General features: G+C 36.3%; 2 protein-coding genes across 8 annotated transcripts in view; one reads left to right on the forward strand and one right to left on the reverse strand.

The window, feature by feature from the left end:
• Positions 1-15,300, forward strand: part of thraa (thyroid hormone receptor alpha a) — a 48,426-nt gene extending 33,126 nt beyond the window's left edge. For all 7 annotated transcript variants that reach the window (XM_067382278.1, XM_067382277.1, XM_067382279.1 and 4 more), the window contains 8 exons: positions 705-766; positions 1,219-1,340; positions 1,428-1,575; positions 2,173-2,378; positions 6,367-6,510; positions 7,548-7,806; positions 9,073-9,317; positions 11,948-15,300. In XM_067382278.1, the coding sequence (XP_067238379.1) occupies positions 705-766; positions 1,219-1,340; positions 1,428-1,575; positions 2,173-2,378; positions 6,367-6,510; positions 7,548-7,806; positions 9,073-9,317; positions 11,948-11,989 (1,228 nt within the window). In that variant the 3' untranslated portion in view covers positions 11,990-15,300. The remainder of the gene's footprint in view (positions 1-704; positions 767-1,218; positions 1,341-1,427; positions 1,576-2,172; positions 2,379-6,366; positions 6,511-7,547; positions 7,807-9,072; positions 9,318-11,947) is intronic.
• An 837-nt stretch (positions 15,301-16,137) lies between these two features.
• Positions 16,138-18,751, reverse strand: dusp3b (dual specificity phosphatase 3b). The gene is made up of 4 exons (XM_067365132.1): positions 18,630-18,751; positions 18,107-18,330; positions 16,586-16,651; positions 16,138-16,343 (listed from the first exon to the last, which is right to left on the reverse strand). Exons 1-4 carry the CDS (start codon positions 18,749-18,751, stop codon positions 16,138-16,140), a joined length of 618 nt encoding a protein of 205 aa, XP_067221233.1.
• Between the last annotated feature and the right edge of the window lie 597 nt (positions 18,752-19,348).

The raw sequence follows: 19,348 nt of genomic DNA on the forward strand, positions 1-19,348 counted from the left end.
GACTGTCTGTTTGCCTGATCAGTGACAGACAAGTGGAGTGTTTGGTAATTATTCTGTTTGATAACGCTATAATGGTACATTTTTTACTGTTAGGCCTTAAAATACACACTGTAAAACAATGGAAATAATAATGGAATGCAATGATGCATTAAATTGATCAGAAGTGACAGTTTACTGCTTTATAATATATATATATAATATAATGTTACAAAGATTCGTTTTTTAAATGAATACTGTTTATTTGAACTTTTATTATAATATTAATCAAAGTATCCTGAAAAATATATGTATCATGGTTTCCACAATAATATTAAACAGCACAACTGTTTTCATCACTGATAATAATAATAAATGTTTCCTGAGCATCAAATCAGCATATTAGAATGATTTCTGAAGGATCATGTGACACTGAAGACTGGAGTAATGATGCTGAAAATTCAGCAGGAATAAATTACATTTAAAATATATTCAATTAGAAAATATTTTTAGATATTTAACAATATTACTTTTATTTTTGATCAAATAAATGCAACCTTGGTGAGCATAAGATTTCTTTCAAAAATATTAAAAATCATACCAACCCCAAACTTTTCAGCTGATGTGTATATGAGGCTTTTTTACATTTTAGATTTTAAATAGCTTGTGAAATGAAAATCTGAAAATTTTACTGTATACTTATTTCTCCCATCTGTCTTTTTCGTCAGGTGGCCAAATGGAGTGAAAAGAAAAAGAAAGAATAGTCAATGCTCTATAAAGAGCACGTCTGGTAAGAATTTTGGATCCACTTTCACTGCAGTCTAGACCCAAATATTTTGATCTTATGATGTTCAAACGTACCACTCCTATTTTTAGCAAAGCAGATTTTAAATGCAACTTCCAAAAATAAACATTTATATCTTTGAGAATTCTGTTAAGCTTGATTATTGTGGGTAAAAAGTATTTGTCTGAAATGCCATGGCAGAAATCACACCAACAGATCTATGATTAGTCAGTTCAGTTGGGTTGCACCATATGCAGATCATTTTGGAATAAACTAAAAATTCTGTTATCATCTCCTCACCCTCACGATGCTTGAAATATATATGACTTCCAGAACACAAAAGGAGTTATTAACAAAATGACAGTCAGTGTTGTAAAACTGGTCTCTCAGGGTTGTAGAGGTGGTGTGTGTGTGTATGTATTCTGCTGTAACAGCCCATTCTCCTCCTCCTCTTCTAGTGAATAGCATCTCTGTTCTAGGGTATGTTCCCAGCTACCTGGAGAAAGATGAGCCATGTGTGGTGTGCGGGGACAAGGCCACCGGCTACCATTACCGATGCATCACATGTGAGGGCTGCAAGGTGAGATTTTCCAACCCATGGCATGAGCCGCTTGACTCGAAATCACAGTCTGTATTTACTCATAAATTTGCTTCCCTTGGCTTATAGGGTTTCTTCAGGAGGACAATACAGAAGAATCTTCATCCTTCCTATTCCTGTAAATATGACAGCTGCTGCATCATTGATAAAATCACCCGCAACCAGTGCCAGCTGTGCCGTTTCAAGAAGTGCATCTCGGTGGGCATGGCCATTGACTGTGAGTCTTCACACACGCATGTTGGGTTTTTGTGTTTTATGAGGATTCTCCATAGACATAATCATTTTTATTTTTTGTAAATTCTATCCCCTAAACCTAACCGTTACAGAAAACATACTTTTTTTACATTTTCAAAAAAACAAACAAAAAAAAAAACATAATTTGGTATGATTTATTAACTTTGTAGTTTCATGTCCCCACATCAAAAATTTCAGGTTCTATTATCCTTGTGGTGACATATGGTTAAGAATAATGACAGACTAACCCAAACTAAATTAAGTGTTGATTTATATATATATATATATATATATATATATATATATATATATATATATATATATATATATATATATATATATATACTGTATATGCTTAACAGCATAATGTGATGTTGACATTCCTGTCTCAGTAAAAAATGACGTCTGAGTCTTTGAAAGACATTGTTTTTTAAAAATTAAATTTATAAATGTGGCCTTTGAAAAAACCTGCTATAATCTCCTTACACATAATAACATTACATAACATTATCTGTAATTTCCTGTTCAGTACTGAAAGTATTAAATGAGTGATTGTGCGAGTGATTCATGTCCCTGGCAGTGGTGCTGGATGATTCAAAGCGTGTGGCCAAGAGGCGTCTGATCGAGGAAAACCGGGAACGGAGGAAGAAAGAGGAGATTGTGAAAACGCTGCACAACCGACCTGAGCCCACTGCCTCGGAGTGGGAGCTCATTCGTATGGTGACGGAGGCTCATCGCCACACCAACGCCCAGGGCCCTCACTGGAAACAGAAACGCAAGTTCCTAGTAAGAGGCCTAGTTGTGTCTGTTTGTCTGTGATCCTGAGAACTTGTCAAAGCACACGCAAAACATTATTTACTATACTGTACAGGTGGGTTGGTTCTCGGCTAGATCGCAAATAACCTCTAGCTCTCATCCGTCTTGTAAGCTGATTTATTAATTTTTTTTTTTCAGAATCATTCCTAGTGTCATCAAGCATAATTTCTTCATCACTGCAATTGTGTTTGATTATCCATGGTTGTCAGGCAGAGTTGGCAGTTAGGATTTGAGAGTTAAAGATATTGGCTGTGTCCAAAAACTTAGGCAGCTGACTTGTTGCCTCGCTGCCTAATCAGGCAATGACTTTGCAGGCGGTGTTTGCACACGAAGGTACCTCACGAAAATGATTTCGGACAGACTTCACCATAACGGTTTAATGAAGTACAACAAAGAGATTTGATAATAACCAAGCAATTATTTAATTACTTTAATAGTTATTTCTTACTAGAAATTACAAAAAAGTGGATAACGTTGGTCACAATCATACGTTTACACACAAATTAACCACCAACCACAACTTTCAGATGCCAGTTTTATTTTGTAGCTCAGCTGTCTTGGAATGGAAAGCACAGGATTGTGGGATATCAAAAGCAGTGAAGGATACATCTATGTAGGGGTGTCCCCGACTAAGGATTAACATAGTCGAATAAGAATTGTCAAGTCTTGCCTATAGTCGACTGATAGTCGAATCATATATGGGGGGGGGGTTCGGTCCACAAACAACAGCGTATGTGCGAGTGACTTATATTCCTTCCCACTCACATTAAAACTGAACAAATATGTTGTGAGCTTTGATTTAAATACACTTGAAAGAGGTCATTTGTCTTAGTGCCAAGGGGAGCGAGTTCCAAAGTTTAAGTGCTGTGACAGTAAAAGACCTGCCATCCAATGATGATAAACGGAGCCTACACTGTAAAAATTATTTTTGTGATTTGTTATCACAAAATTTTTTCTTTTGTCAAATCAACTTCAATAATTAATGTGGTTCAGATAACATAATATTTTGAGTTTCTGTTGATTAAATCAATCGCCTTCATTGTGTTTAATTTCAATTAACTCTTTTAAAAATATTAAGGCAACCAGGTAACTTACTTTTTTAAGTTAAACCAACAATAGAGAGTAGGTCAGAAAGATTGGAAGGAGCAATGCCATTGAGTGACTTAAAGGTGAGCAGGAGAATTTTGTATTTAACATGAGATGATACAGTCAACCAGTAAAGATTAAATAGGATATGATTGATGTGGGCAGATTTTTTAGTAGAAGTTAATACTCTGGCAGCAGAATTTTGAATGTACTGCAGACGAGAGATGGAGTGAGCTGGTAGACCAGAAAAAAAGATGGTTAGTCAAGGTGAGAGGTAATAAACGCATGCACTATTCCGCATCTTTTCTGCTGATGAAAGGACGAAGTTGCGCAATACAACAAAGCTGGAAAAAAGCTGCTTTGGAGAGTTTGCTGATGTAGGCCTGCAAGGTCAGTGATGGGTCTAGAGCAGGGGTGGGGAACGTTGATCCTGGAGGGCTGTTGTCCTGCAGAGTTTAGCTCCAACCCTAAATCTAATCAAGGTCTTCAGGATTACTAAAGTTACAGGCAGGTGAGTGTTTTTTCCAGGGTTGGAGCTAAAGTCTGCAGGACAATGGCCCTCCAGGATCAACGTTCCCTACCCTGGTCTAGAGTGATACTTAAACTGATACTTTTATATTTTTTATTAGAGATGGGGAACCCGTTCTTACAATTTCTGTCTTACTCAAGTTCAAGCTAAGAAAATTAGAGTGTAGCCAGACTTTTAACTCACTGACACAAGAAGATAATGAGGCAGTCGAGTGGATCAAATCCACCTGGCAAGCAGTATATATCTGGATGTCATCAGCATAACAGTGGCGACAAATTATTTGGCCAAGAGGCTGAAAGCAGATAATGAATAATATTGGTCCAAGAACTGAACCCTGGGGAACACCCTGTTTGAGTGAGACAGTGGGAGATTTTGAATTGTGCAGAGAGATGTAGTATTGCCTGTCTGTAACAGATGAAGAGAACCAGGATAATGCAGAGCCTGAGATGCCAATCTCTAAGAGGCGAGAGAAAGTAATATCTTATGACAGACCGTATCAAAAACTGAGCTGAGGTCGAGTAATAAAAGAATAGAAAGACTGCCTGAGTCACCAGAGAGTAAAATATCTTTGACAACCTTTACTAGAGCAGTTGTGGTGCTGTGCTGTTAATGGAAACCAGGCTGAAAGATAAAAAATAAATTGTTGTGGGCTAGAAATTACTACAGCTGAGTGGCGACAGCCTTTCCATGATTTTTGAGACCAATGGCAAGTTAGAAATTGGATGGTAGTTAGGTATATTTGCATGATCCAAATTAGTTTTTTTGAGAATAGAAGTAACAGCAGCGTCTTGAGTGAAATTGGAATAGTGGAAGAGATAAAAGACATATTTGCGAGGTGTGAGATAGGGGCAGAAATGACAGAGGTACAGTGTTTCAGGAGGAAAGTAGCAGGGTCTAACCGGCATGAAGAGGAATTTGATTTCTGTATTATATCGCTAATTAAAGATGGATTTGTTTAGATAAAATTAGTCAATGGTTGGGTAGATTTTGCTCACAAGTAGAAGTGGTTGGTTCCTCACCAAAGGTCTAAAAAGAGCAACATAAATAATCAGATTCGTGTTGGCTGATATTATTAATGGTGCTAGAGATATAGGAATAGCAGGCCACATTCAAGACAGTTTTCTAGTGCTTAATTTAGTCAGAAAAAGCAAGAAAATGGACAGTTAGACCCATTTTCCTGAAAAAAATGTTCATGTTGTTTGCATTTTGCCCTCATAGCATGATGCTCTGCATTAAACCAAGGAGAGGAGTGGGAAATGGGAACAGACCTGGTCCTAATTGGAGCATATTCATCTAAGATGTCAGCAATAAGAGATTGATACATATCATAAATCATAGATGGACAGGTGAGATTTAAAACATCAGAAATAGCAGAGGAAGCAACAGAAGCCGGAAATGTACTGTATCGACAGCATTTACATTATGATATGATATGGTTATGTTTGCAGTACTTTAACTGGACAGATTTATGTAAAGTCAGAAGTAATAAGCTTGTGGTCAGAGATAGGAATAGCCAGACCGCTGATGGAGATATTATTCAAACCACATGTGCAGACTAGATCAGGTGTATGACCATGAGTGTAAGTCTGAATGACTTGATCGAAGCAGTCAAAACATTTGTCATCAGAGTTGAGTTTGTTTGGTTAGTGTGCACACAAGCGAATTGCAACAAGTTTACATTCATTTGATCAAAAATACAGTAAAAACTAATATTGTGAAATATTATTACAATGTAAAATATTTTTTTTCTATTTTAATATATTATAAAATGTAATTTATTCCTTTCAGCATCATTACTCCAGTCTTCAGTGTCACATGATCCTTCAGAAATCATAATAATATGATGATTTGGTGCTCAAGAAACATTTATTATTAACAATGTTAAAAAAGCAGTTATGCTGCGTAAAATTTTTTTTTTTTTTTTTTTTTTTTTTTTTTTTTTAGAATTCTTGGATGAATACAAATTTTTGTTATAATTTTGATCAATTTAATGAATCTATGCTGAATAAAAGATTTGATTAACTTTTAAAATAATAATAATAAAAAAGTTATATTCATTGACTGCAACTTTAGGTTAGTATGTTTTCCAGTGTATGCCATCATAGTTAATGTGTTAACCCTACTACACTATATAGCTATACTTTTTTTTTTTTAGCAAATTTGCTATTTATTTAGGTATTTAAAAACAGAACATACATACATCATTCTCACAAATTTGTTAAAAATGAAATGTATTGTTTCTTATGATGGGCCAGTAAATATGTAGAAAGTGTGATGTTGTTGAACTTTATTTCATTAGTAACATTTCTTTCACTCCAAACCTCTTCATTGTTTTTCTTTCAGCCAGAAGACATTGGGCAGTCTCCAGCGCCAACATCAGACAACGACAAAGTAGACCTGGAGGCCTTCAGTGAGTTCACCAAGATTATCACCCCTGCCATCACACGAGTTGTGGACTTTGCCAAAAAACTGCCCATGTTCTCTGAGGTCAGTGTCTGTTGTTGTAGAGTACTACACATAAAATGGCTGAATTCTCCATCGGGCCTGAAAAAGCCTAAAGAACACTGTGCTGCATTTTAGCGACAATTGTCATAGTGCTGTGAAGGAGCAATTATCTGCTTGGCTCCAGCTGTTCCTGTACCACGACTGTTTGTGTGCTTCCTTTAGTTTCACATCCGCTTTGTTTGCTGCCGCATTTGAGTAATGGCTTCATTAAAGCACTGGCTATGATTATGGGCTGTTGCTGTGCTTTGAACCACTTGTTATTTCGCCACTCTAATTGCTCATGTGAACACATAATGATCACAAATGATCACTTGTTGGCTTGTTACATTGGAGGACATTGAAACCTCTAGTTTAAGAGAGTCTAACTGCACAAGGAATCCTAAAAGACCATTTTTTTTAAAAGCCAGATTTGTCATTGTCAAAACAAGGCAGCACAATAAGAATTGGTTTTCTGTTAGAAATATTTGAGTTAGAAAATTTAGATTTTCAACATTTCAACTGGCCTCAATACAAACATTTTTTTTTTCAATTACAATTTTCATAATAATTTTAAATGTATTTAAATGTAATGTATTCGATTTTTTTTTCATATAATTATAATTTATTAAAATGTATAATTTTGATATTTATTTATTTATTTATAATATATTTGTAAAATACTATTTATTATTTTATTTTTTCACACATAAATGTAATTTGTTTTCATCAAATGAAAAAGTTCAGTATAATTAAATAGGAACTCCAGTACAGTCAAAAATGTCATAAACTGGAAAAATGATGGCATGGCAAAACATTACTGATGTGTTTGTAATTTTCAGTTTCACAAGTCATTCTTACAATTTCAACAAAACCCCATCTATATTAGCCAGGTTGATTTTTTTTCTTTTCTTTTTTATATGACCCACTTAAGTTGTTGACAAACAGAATTCACAATCATTCTTTTGAGCCCTGAAAGATATCATGTGTTCTGTAAAAGCACAAGAATCAGTTGCGCTTTATTTTCTTCCACTGGTGTCCAGCTGCCCTGTGAAGACCAGATTATCCTGCTGAAAGGCTGCTGTATGGAGATCATGTCCTTGCGTGCAGCGGTGCGGTATGACCCAGAGAGTGAGACGCTGACCTTGAGCGGAGAGATGGCTGTCAGTCGAGAGCAGCTGAAGAATGGAGGGTTAGGAGTGGTGTCTGATGCCATCTTTGATTTAGGCAAGAGCCTGTCACAGTTCAACCTGGATGACTCAGAGGTGGCGCTGCTGCAGGCTGTACTGCTCATGAGCTCAGGTGAGATGGACAGAGATCTACTAAAGCCATTTATGGTTTACTAAGAATAAAAAAAGAAGAAAATTCTGTCATTAATTACTCACCCTCATGACGTTGCAAACCCGTAGAGCCCCGATAAACTTCTAAAGTTAAAAAAAATTTAAGATATTTTTGATGAAATCCGAGAGCTCTCCAACTCCTCCATAGACAGCAATTTAATTACTGAGCTGGCGTTCTGACGTAGAACCTGGAAGCGCTGCACTGATATTCTTGCCTTCCGCTGCAAGATTATCAGTGCAGCGCAATGTTCACACAAAGCTTTTGTGTAGCCTTATATAGCACACCAGTCATATGAACTACATTTATGGTGCATTTATGCTTCACGAGTGTGGGATCAGTAAGATACTTTTATTTAGCAAAAATGCCTTGGCTTAAAGTGATCAATAGTGACAGTAAAGTCATTTATAATATTAAAAAAGATTTCTATTTCAAATAAATGCTGTTCTTTTGAACTTTCTGTTCATCAATGAATCCTGAAAACAATGCATCACGGTTTCCACAAAAACAGCTGTTTTCAACATTGATAATAATTAAGAAATGTTTCTGAGCAGCAAATAATCATATTAGGATCATGTGACACTGAAAAGTGGAGTAATGATGCAGAAATTTCAGCTTTGCCATCACAGGAATAAATTAAATATTAAAATATATTAAAATATAAAATAGTTGTTTTAAATTGTAAAAATGTTTCACATTATTTATTGAGATTACTGTATTTTTTATTAAATAAATGCAGCCTTACTGAGCATAAGAGACTTCTATCAAAAACATTTAAAAAATGGTACCAACTCCAAAGTTTTAAAGGTAGTGTGTATGTAATCAGGTATGTTTTCTTTAATTTTGGGTCTACTGATAAATTGCACCATCTAGTGGGTCAAAAGAATCATTGCCAAAACAGCATCTTACATTTTTAACCTTTTTTATGTAACATCTATTAATGCTCAAGTGAATTGTGTTAAAGAAACCCTTGATGTATCACATTTAAAATATAATAGTAACCTGTTAAACATAACCCAGTAGTCAAACGATTTATTGACCTTTGTGCAAAAGCACATTAATATAACACTTATTAAAGTTATCATCAGACACAAAAATAATTGTCTAGAAATTCTCCTTTTGTGCTCAACGGGAAAAATGACATATGGGTTTTAAACCAGAGGAGAGAGTAAAATTACCCTATCTTTAGATTAATTAATTTTCGTCTTTGTTTAATATTCCATTACACAGATCGTTCTGGACTCACATGTGTGGAAAAGATCGAGAAGTGTCAGGAGATGTACCTGTTAGCATTCGAGCACTACATCAACCATCGCAAGCATAACATCTCTCACTTCTGGCCCAAGCTGCTGATGAAGGTGACGAACCTGCGCATGATCGGTGCCTGTCACGCCAGCCGCTTCCTGCACATGAAAGTGGAGTGTCCCACAGAACTCTTCCCCCCACTCTTCCTAGAGGTCTTCGAGGATCAGGAGGTGTGACCGAGAGCCACAGGGGAACTTGGGGAGGGAAAAAAGGGGGCAAAACTGATCATAAATTTATTTCCGCAAGGCATACCAGAAGCATTTGATTTTCGCATCCTCATGCAATGCCGAATCGGGACATGTACTTTATTTTACACCGTCGGTCCCTCATCAGCTTTGTCCGGGATATGTTTTGAGTTGTCGGCCTCCGCACTTTTCGACTCCATAGTCACCTGCCATTCAGATTCCTCCCACAGACGGACAAAAAGCTAGCATGCATCAACCTACCTCTCGTACCAAAATACCTCCCATCCTCAGAAGGAGCTTATTATAAAAGCGTGACAAAGAAACCCACTCTTTCAATATCTGTTTCATAACCTGGTACAGAAACTCTAGCTGTTGTTGTAAGGACAGAGAAAATTTCTTTGGGCAACATCGAACACCTACATTTGGGCTCTACGTTATTAGCCTACAAAATAATGCTAATTTTCCAGATTACAGTAGTATTTTAACATTCATCTTCCTCTTTGCACGCATAGAATATCTCCTTTATAAACATAACTACCTATGTGCACTCGTACACACTGTACATACATTAATATGTTGTGTGAACTTCTCATACCTCATATACACAAGCATACAAACATACATGTAGCAACATGTCCATACATGTATGTATGCTCACAATTCTACCTGCATCAACCTGTCTTTCTTCTTAATATGCAGTGTATACAGTTCTCCTATACCTTCCTATCTACCATATCCACTTGTATTGTTTTACTTAAGCTGAACATTTTGTGACATCTCTTGTCGATTTCTGCTGCGTGAACCATATAGCTGTCGTGAGGTATCAATCTGTCCTAGTGTGACGGATTAATTTACACACATATTAAGCCATATGCTGTATTTGAGACACATGCATCTCCTCATCATGGCCTTCAGGTCGCTCGTTATGCTCATCTGTCTCATCATATGGTAGTACCATTATGCTTTGAAATTTGGTGTTGCATAGTTACTTCAAAAAATACTATAGTATCATCCAAAAATCATGGTAGTGCCATGAGATCTTAAAATTACCCCTGAAATCCATCCATCCTGCCATTTATTTGGACAGTACGCGGTAGTAAATGATCCGAAGATAATTGGGAAAAAGTAAATGAATGAAAATCAGAATTTGACAGTTGATTAATAAAAGCATAAGCTAAAGGTTAGATAATAAGTTCTGTAGGGTACAACTGGGCTAAACATCAAAAAAACCACTTTCCACTTTTGTTGAACAGTTTTCTGTTTATTTAATGATTTTATATGGAAAATTATTCAAATAAATCCTAAAATAATTTTAGCATAGTATTTAAGAAACTTCTGGATTATTTTGTTTTAGCTTTTAGTGTTTCACATACGAATCTCCATTGTTATTGGAGCAGTCGATGTTGAATCACCTTTCAGCCAACTTTTTTTTCAGTCATTTTCTCCATAAGAATTTATAAAAAAATTTGAAACCAAACCAACCAGCTCCAAGATGAATCACAACATTTCAAACTGCAACGCCATAAATTAATAATCTCAGAGTTTATTGTAAATTTGTCTTGAAACATTCAAACTGAATTATTGTCGGCATGAAATGAAAAAATGCATGTTATTGATCTTTCATCCATACATATGTTTCTTTTTTGACCTCCTTATGTATAATCATAATGTCATAATTCAATCTTCCAGCGACTTCACCAGTCATTAAGTCCACTTAAACTCCACCCGATTGAATATAAGCTCATATTCAGATCTGCCTGTATCCAGTCAACAACTAATGAAAGTTCCCAGCATGCGTTTTTTCTTTTTTCCGATAAACCATTTCACTTGAATGTGCGTTACAATATGGAACAAAAATATCTGTTGCTACTTTCGTTTAATCGATTTTAAAAATGTTTTTCTCTATGGAGAAAACTAGGCTTTTTAATCGCAAACACAAATTCACTAATTGTCAGTTTGCTGATAAACTGTTGGCTTAATCACCTTCAACAAAACCAGTATTTTGTCTCTAAATATACAGTATATTAGATAATATAATGGATTATCATGAGTTACATACATCTACAACATTTAAAATCGGTTCTATTAATTTTTTTGAAAAAAAAAAATGCGTAAATGACTTCAAAAAACGTTTAATATTTTGCAGGGCATAGCGACAAAATGGTGATTAGGAAAGTGGAGTAGTTTAGTTTGTTGTTGTTTTTGGGAAGAAAAAGAAAAACAACAAGGACTTTTAGCCATATTGTACCCTACATCTTTACTGATTTTGAAAGTAGGAAACTTACAATCTCCCTAACATCCTTGCAAGAGGAATTGAAATGAGCGTCGCTTACCTCTCCATGTCTTCAAACAGACTCTACCTCACCCCTCATCCCTGCATACATATTCCTGCTTAAACCTGTACATAAACATACACATTTACACTAAAAAGTCACATAAATGTGATAGCAACCTCGCTCATATGTGTAAACTGCTTTCCCTTTCACTTGTGATGTGGGACCAAGTGTCAGTCTTGTTCCCTGTTTCTGAGGACAGTAAGAATGTGCGAGGCTGAATGAATTTCGATGTGCTGTAACAGAGCTAACTGATTACTCAGCAGATTATTTTGCTTTAAGGAAGCGCTGGAGAGGCAGCACAGGAAGATGGCTCCTGTATAAGGCGAACCTCATTCCGGTCCCCGTGCCTCCAAACCCGACCCGTTCACGTGCAACCGTACATCTCACGCAAGAACTTTACATAAACTCTTGCCCAGCAAAGGACACAGCCAGACCCCCAAAGCATCACTTCAAATGGTTTAACCAGTTTATTTTTTTTTCTGGTTCAAATGCATAGCAGGGTCCTTTTTGACTGTGTCAGTATGGCTCCAGGAAGTGAGGCATGGCCTCCGTTAAACGTGACACAGAGGAACAAAAGGGCAGAAAGGACAACCTCACTGTGACTAGCTAAACTCAGGCACAGAGCTCCCATGAGGCCCCAGGCCATGCACCTGACTCAGGCTCAATCCTACCCACCAGCACTGCAGACATGCACTGCCCACAGTCTCAACCTACTGCACCAGCAAGGGTCAGCTCAGCTGAGCCCTGCCCACAGACCCTGCTTTTGATAACGGGGAATCAGGAAGCCATTTTTTTGTTTGCTGGATGTACAAACCTGGTTTACAACACTTTTATTAGAATAGAATTCAGTCCTTTACACCTAGCCAGATTGTGAATATGTTGATTGAGACTTTGACTCTTAAAGGGGTCATATCATGATATTTTGAAATAAAAGTTTATTGTGGTGTGAAACCATACTGTAATTTTCAGAACATCTTCCCTCATTTGAATTTAAATGGCATTTACTGAAACTATGCTGCAAAAAAATAGCCTTTAACATATGATGATCCACATTGAGATATTGGCAATTCTTATTTGGTGTCCACTCACAGTAATGACAAAGTAGGATAGATACTATTATTCTTAAACCCCAGAAAGACTAACTTTTAGAGTAAAATGTTGGAAATGTTGCCAAACTTTGTGCTGTTCCTGGCTGTGTGTAACACCTACAACTCTGCAGATCCTTTTGTAGGGTCCCAGTGTTAAAGGGTTAGTTCGCACAAAAATGAAAATTGTGTCATTAATTACTCACCCTCTTGTTGTTCCAAACCCATAAGACCTTCATCTTCAGAACATCTTCGAACCACTGATTCGAAACAAAAGATTCGGAGTGTGTATCAAACTGCCAATGTCACACCCTCCAGTGGTGAACCACTGAAATTTCGAAACACTTATGATGTAACGAAGCCTCGTTTACTGAAATCATGTGACTTTAGCAGTTTGATGCACGCTCAGAACCACTGATTTGAAACAAAATATTTGTAAAGCTTCGAAGCTTCATAAAGCAGTGTTTTGAAATTGCCCATCACTAGATATTGCTGAATAAAGTCATTATTTTGTTTTTTTGGCGCACAAAAAGTATTCTCGTCTCTTCATAACATTAAGGTTGAACCACTGTAGTCACATGAACTGTTTTAAATATGTCTTTAGTAGCTTTCTGGGCATCTGAAAGTGTTAATTATCATGCTGTCAATGCAGGACTCACTGAGCCATTGGATTTTATCAAAAACATCTTAATTTGTGTTCTGAAGATGAATGAAGGTCTTACGGGTGTGGAACGACATGAGGGTGAGGAATTAATGACAGAAATTTCATTTTTGGGTGAACTAACTAACCCCAAAAATGAACATTTTCCTCATGTTGTTCCGAACCCACAAAACTTCTGTTCATCTTCTAACACAAATTCTGGTTATGTGGACAAAAAAGATGAGAGAATATTAAAAATATCTTCAGAAGATGAACAGAAGTCTGGAACAACATGATGGTGATTTTTTATTTTTTATTTTTTTTTTTGGGTTCAACTATCACTTTAGGAAACAAGTTTATTTTTAAGAAGGTTCCAGGGAAGATTGAATCCAGTTTACAGATGAGAACAAGAAAAAAAATAATTTCTTATTTCGTACTTGAAAAAGTTTATGTAGATGACTTAAAGGCATAAGAACCATTAAAAATACAATTTTGCCTATTGTTGGAGCATAAATTAATATATAAGTGGACCTCAAGAGGAAAAATGTAAATAATGCTATGACTCCTTTAATAGATCTTAAAAAGGGTCTTTCAACAGTCAATTTCAAAAACAGAAAATTCACTCACTCTATTGAATCCCTTGTCATCTACATGACCATAGAATGCAATGTAGCAAGTAATGAGTTTGAGTTCTGTGTGAAGACCTGGCATTCCATTTAAAAAAAAAAAAAAAAGAATACCCTCTCCATATTCTGATGAGAGAAGAAAAGAAAACACTCATTCTTTACTCAGAATACTTGCTGTATTTTATGCTGAGTGGACGTGACACATTTACAGGCTGTTTACGGAAGTAGGAGTCAATAGATTATGAGCAATTGTTCAGAGCAAAACTAAATTTCATTTTAGAGACTGTGCTTTTTTTTGTAGATGCTCTCAATTTGAACTGTACTGTGGGTGTGTAAGTGCTCAGTGTGGACAGCCATTGTGCTTCTCATGCGTTTGATTTGACACACTTCATTAGTATTCATGCTGGCTGTCTCCCATATCAAGATTCTCTTGTAGTGATTCGATAAAGAACAATGACATTATTTCAAACCTTCATACCTCACATGCAAACAATATAAGAGGGTGAGTTCAGCGTAGACTCATTGTCATATTTGTGTCAATATAATTCTCACTTCTCAAGTATCTTAACCAACACACAGCTGCCATGATGTGATCAGGCTGGAGTGAAAGATGAATGTTGTTAGTGTATGTTATGATTTTTATCCAGCTAAAAAGGACACATCTGCAGCAGTTCTGAAGATAAAAAAAGCTAAACCACCATCACCAGTACCTCAAACTATAATATTCAACAGGATCTAATACACAACAGGACCTCATTTACTGTAAAAAACCATCCTCATCCTCACCAAAGGCACCTCACTGGCCTTTGTTTTAGCGAAATAGGCCTTTTTATGTTCAATAAGTGATATATATGTACATTGTTGTATTTTAGTAATGCTTTTATCTGCATTCTCTCTACCACAAAAGCTCTATATAATGACAAAGACAATGATGCTTGCACAATTTCTTGCTTGTGGAGCATAATCAATGTGCTGTACACTAACCATGCTAATACAGGAAGTTGTTGAGATGCCCTCTCCTCTATGGGTCGGTGGTACACCATCTAGTCCAGTGTGCAGAACTGCTGTTAAATCATCCTTTGTAGCATTGTACATTATCCTTCTATTAAATTGTGTCATAGTACCAACCTGTAATGGATGTGAAGGGACTGTGAGGTTCCCCCCAATGCCTCTGTTCAGTGGATTAGTGGATGCACTGTGTGGATTTTTTCCCCCTTTTTTTATATTTCAACTTTATTCAGACAGAGGTGAAATAGATTCTCAAACTGCTGACCATTATTGGACTGTAGCTTGGTCAAAAAAAAAAAAAAAGATTTTTATATATATATATATATATATATATATATATATATATATATTTTATTTATTTATTTATTTATTTTTTTTTTTTTTTTTCCAAGCTACAGTCCAATAATGGTCAGCAGTTTGATTATATATATATATATATATATATAAAAAATTGCATTTTTGTTTTTTAAATATTTGCTTTCAGCTGTTATATTTGCATTGTAAATCATTTTACAGTTAAGATAATATTTTCACATGCAGGAACCAAGTAAAATAAATAAAAAAATGTCCTACTTGCAGCTATACAATCACAATATAGTAATATGTTCAATACCAATCAGTGGAAAGCAGAAAATGTGGGAGGGGTTTCAGAGTAACTCAGGTATGTGTGCTACTTTCACTTTAAAATGTTTAATAAATGACTGTTGTCTGTTGCGAAGACCTCTTGTGTATGATTATGTAGTTATTTGGGACAAAACTGTAATTATTATCATGAGCTACTAAAAGTGTGTGTGTGTGTGTGTGTGTGTGTGTGTGTGTGTGTGTGTGTGTGTGTGTGTGTGTGTGTGTGTGTGTGTGTGTGTGTGTGTGTGTGTGTGTGTGTGTGTGTGTGTGTGTGTGTGTGTGTGTGTGTGTGTGTGTGAACTTTTTAAAGTAAAAATTCAGTCTGTAATTTCTGTCCTAAACTTCTCTGATTTCCAGTACCACTAGAGGGCAGGAGCCACTTCAGAGATGAAGAAAACAATCATTCCAAATGGCAAACTAAATACTTACCAAAATTGTTTTGCACTACTAACATTTAGCTGATAAAAACACCAATTTATTTAGGCATTAATCACCCAGCCTTCCTTCACCTTCCAGCCAATAGTTTAGCTGGCAGAGCTGGCGCAGGAATCCATCATTGGGTCCGATCTCCCTTTTCTCTCTTACTGTGGCCACAGCTGTTCGTACATCCATCCTGTGCTGCAGCATCAGGTGTGCGATGACTAGTGCAGCCGATCGACTGTAGCCTTTCTGACAGTGTACGTACACTTTACCTACAGGAAAATTAGAGACTTTATGAGTGCAGCATATTCAATTCTCAAAGCAACTTTCAAGGTCAAGACACATTTAACAGTGGCAAGACGCAATTAAGTATTTTACAAGTTGGCAATTTCGTATGGGTATTAATGTAGCCTATAAAATAACAAATATTAATGTGTAGGAAAAGGTAAGATTTTTAGAAGGGCTTAAAGGGTTGGTTCACCCAAAAATGAAAATTCGGTCATTAATTACTCACCCTCATGTCGTTTCACACCCGTAAGACCTTCATTAATCTTCCTGTATTCCTGTACCTTCCATCTGCCTGTATTGACAGCAAGATAATTAACACTTTCAGATGCCCAGAAAGCAACTAAAGACACTGCTTCATGAAGCTTCTTTTGTTTCGAATCAGTGGTTCAGAGCATGTATCAAACTGCCAAAGTCACGTGATTTCAGTAAACGAGGCTTCGTAAAATCGCCCCTCATATTGTTGAATAAAGTTGTTATTTTGGGGTTTTTTTGGCACACAAAAAGTATTCTTGTCTTCATAACATAAAGGTTGAACCACTGCAGTCACATGAACTGTTTTAAATATGTCTTTAGTAGCTTTCTGAGCAATTAACTTGCTGTCAATGCAGGACTCACTGAGCCATTGGATTTTATCAAAAATATCTTAATTTGTGTTCTGAAGATGAATGAAGGTCTTACGGGTTTAGAACGACATGAGGGTGAGTAATTAATGACAGAATTTTCATTTTTGGGTGAACTAACCCATTAAGCAGATCCTACGAAACATAGGCTACTAATGAGATCAAAGTGGCCAAAACGTAAAATAGCTACAAATTGCTATTAGAGAGTGTTGGAAAAACTGAAAGGGAAGTCTAACAATGAAGCATATTGTATTCAATTTGTATTCTAAAAACTAGCCTAAACAGTTGGTACTGGTCCTTGAATTTGATCGAGCGGGCTTCAAGAATGCTGACGTAACAGTCCAACAGCACTGGGACTTTTCAATGTTTGCATCACTCCGCTTATCCTCGCGTTTCTGCAAGTTACATAATCACGCCAGTAGGTGGCGACATGTGACTCATTTTTAAGGGAGTGGCATTCGCTCAAGAACACTGATTCATTCAGGCACTAAACAAGCCTTTCTGAATGAGTTATTAAATAATTAATTCAAAAGATACGTTCAAAAACACTGATTCATTCCGGGAGTAAACACGTTTACTGTGTGTGGCTTAATTATTGTGATATAGCTTATTTATTGTTAGCATATTAGGCTATATTGTTCAGGTAAAACATGTTACTGTATAGTTGAGAAAAGGAAACGGCAAGAAATCATTTTAAAAGGGTTAGTTCACCCAAAAATGAAAGTTCTGTCATCATTTACTCACCCTCTAGTTTGAAAAATAGTTGACGGACCCCACCTTGACTTCAAAATATCATTTGTGTTCAGCAGAAGAAAGAAATTCATACAGGTTTGGAACAACTTGAAGGTGAGTAAATGATGACTGAATTTTCATTTTTGGCTGAACTGTGCCTTTAAAATTGATGTCGATAAACCACAAATTAGCTGTGGGAGCAAGCAAGCAGTTTATTATTAGTGGTTCATTGAAATAAGACGACTGAGGAGGATATTAACAGATCATACATTATTAATGAGTATCTATGAAGCTTTGAAGAACCAAATGCAGAACCAACCCCATTAAATGAGGGTTGTTGAGAAACAAATGGCATTTAAAAGTAGCTATTTCTTTTTTACTAAGACCTCTCCCACCTTTCATTGCCAGAGCTCTTTCAATAAAATTAGAAGCCTCTTCAAAATATACGCTGAGGTCAAAATGGTCAGTGTCAAAGGCTGGTATCCCATGATAGACGATCCCAGCGTCTACGTAGAACTCCGCATCCGTGTTTACATGCATGTCCGATTGGCCTTCTGCAGCGTTGAGGATGTGCGTCACTCCCAGCTGAAGCAAACGTGTTACATTTGTGGCTACAGACCTGTTGAGATACAGGTGTAATATAGCAACCACCTCATTTAACTGATCTTTTTCGATCTCTCAGTGAGAGTGTCAAGCGTTAGAGGGTGCCCTTCACACATGCAAAACAGGCCATGTTTATTTAAAGCCTTGCCCTTGGGAATTTGCAACAGGATACATGATCATGTTTTGAATCTTAGCTTATCAGATAGGAAAGTCTAAACACATAACAACAAAATGTAAATGTTTGTTCAGCAGTGTTGCTATATGGTAAGAACATAATCCACCCACTACATATCTGTAGGCTATGTGAGGACTTACTCATTTCCTAGGAGTATCCCGGGGTAGACTTCATTAAAATGTTTGGAGGGCATACAGAAGTCTCCGTTTTCATCTGTCAACAGATCATTGAGCTGTTGAACAGACACTTCATAGTCTGTCATGTCTAGCTGAAGATAAACTGCCTTTCAAGCAGAAGCTGTTGTTCCTCCGGCTTTAATGCTGAGGTGATTTTCTGTAATCCAGTTCCATCTTCATTGTTTCATCTTCGAGGGTATTAAATAATGGTCTAATGTTTTCAGTCCAGAGGTCAGTATCCAGCTCAACATAATACTAAAGCTGTTCACATTAATCTGTTAGCTGTTTTTGTTTGTTAGGCCTAGAGAGAGAATTCCCACTCGTTGTGTGTTTTCAAACCACTAGATGGCATCAGACAGTCTTTTGAAGTGTTTTGAACAGATCATTAATATGATGGAATATAACCTATAAAATTACATTTTGGGGGGACTTTTGAGATCCATTTATCCTGTGGCATGACATCTAATTTTTTAAGCAGAATTTTGTTAATTATTTTGTAATTAATTATGCTTGCATCTTTTTATTCTCTTTTATTTTTTTTTTTATTTTTTTTTTATTGTATTCATTTGTCAAATATAGTTCCTAAAATTAAATCTGAGGTTCTTGACAATGAGATATTCAGCACTTTCAAGTTTCAAGTATTATTGAAAGGGTAAAAACTGCAAAGTTTGGAAACCAAAGCA

This window comes from Chanodichthys erythropterus, chromosome 3, assembly GCF_024489055.1.
Source record: "Chanodichthys erythropterus isolate Z2021 chromosome 3, ASM2448905v1, whole genome shotgun sequence".
Classification (NCBI taxonomy): domain Eukaryota; kingdom Metazoa; phylum Chordata; class Actinopteri; order Cypriniformes; family Xenocyprididae; genus Chanodichthys; species Chanodichthys erythropterus.

Excerpts from the sequence above, each read along its gene's own strand:
- dusp3b (XM_067365132.1), bottom strand. The coding sequence starts at position 18,751 with ATGACAGACTATGAAGTGTCTGTTCAACAGCTCAATGATCTGTTGACA. Across the intron at positions 18,331-18,629 it reads GGGATACTCCTAGGAAATGA|GTCTGTAGCCACAAATGTAA; the intron begins GTAAGTCCTCAC and ends GTATCTCAACAG. Across the intron at positions 16,344-16,585 it reads GGGTGTGAAACGACATGAGG|GTAAAGTGTACGTACACTGT; the intron begins GTGAGTAATTAA and ends ATTTTCCTGTAG.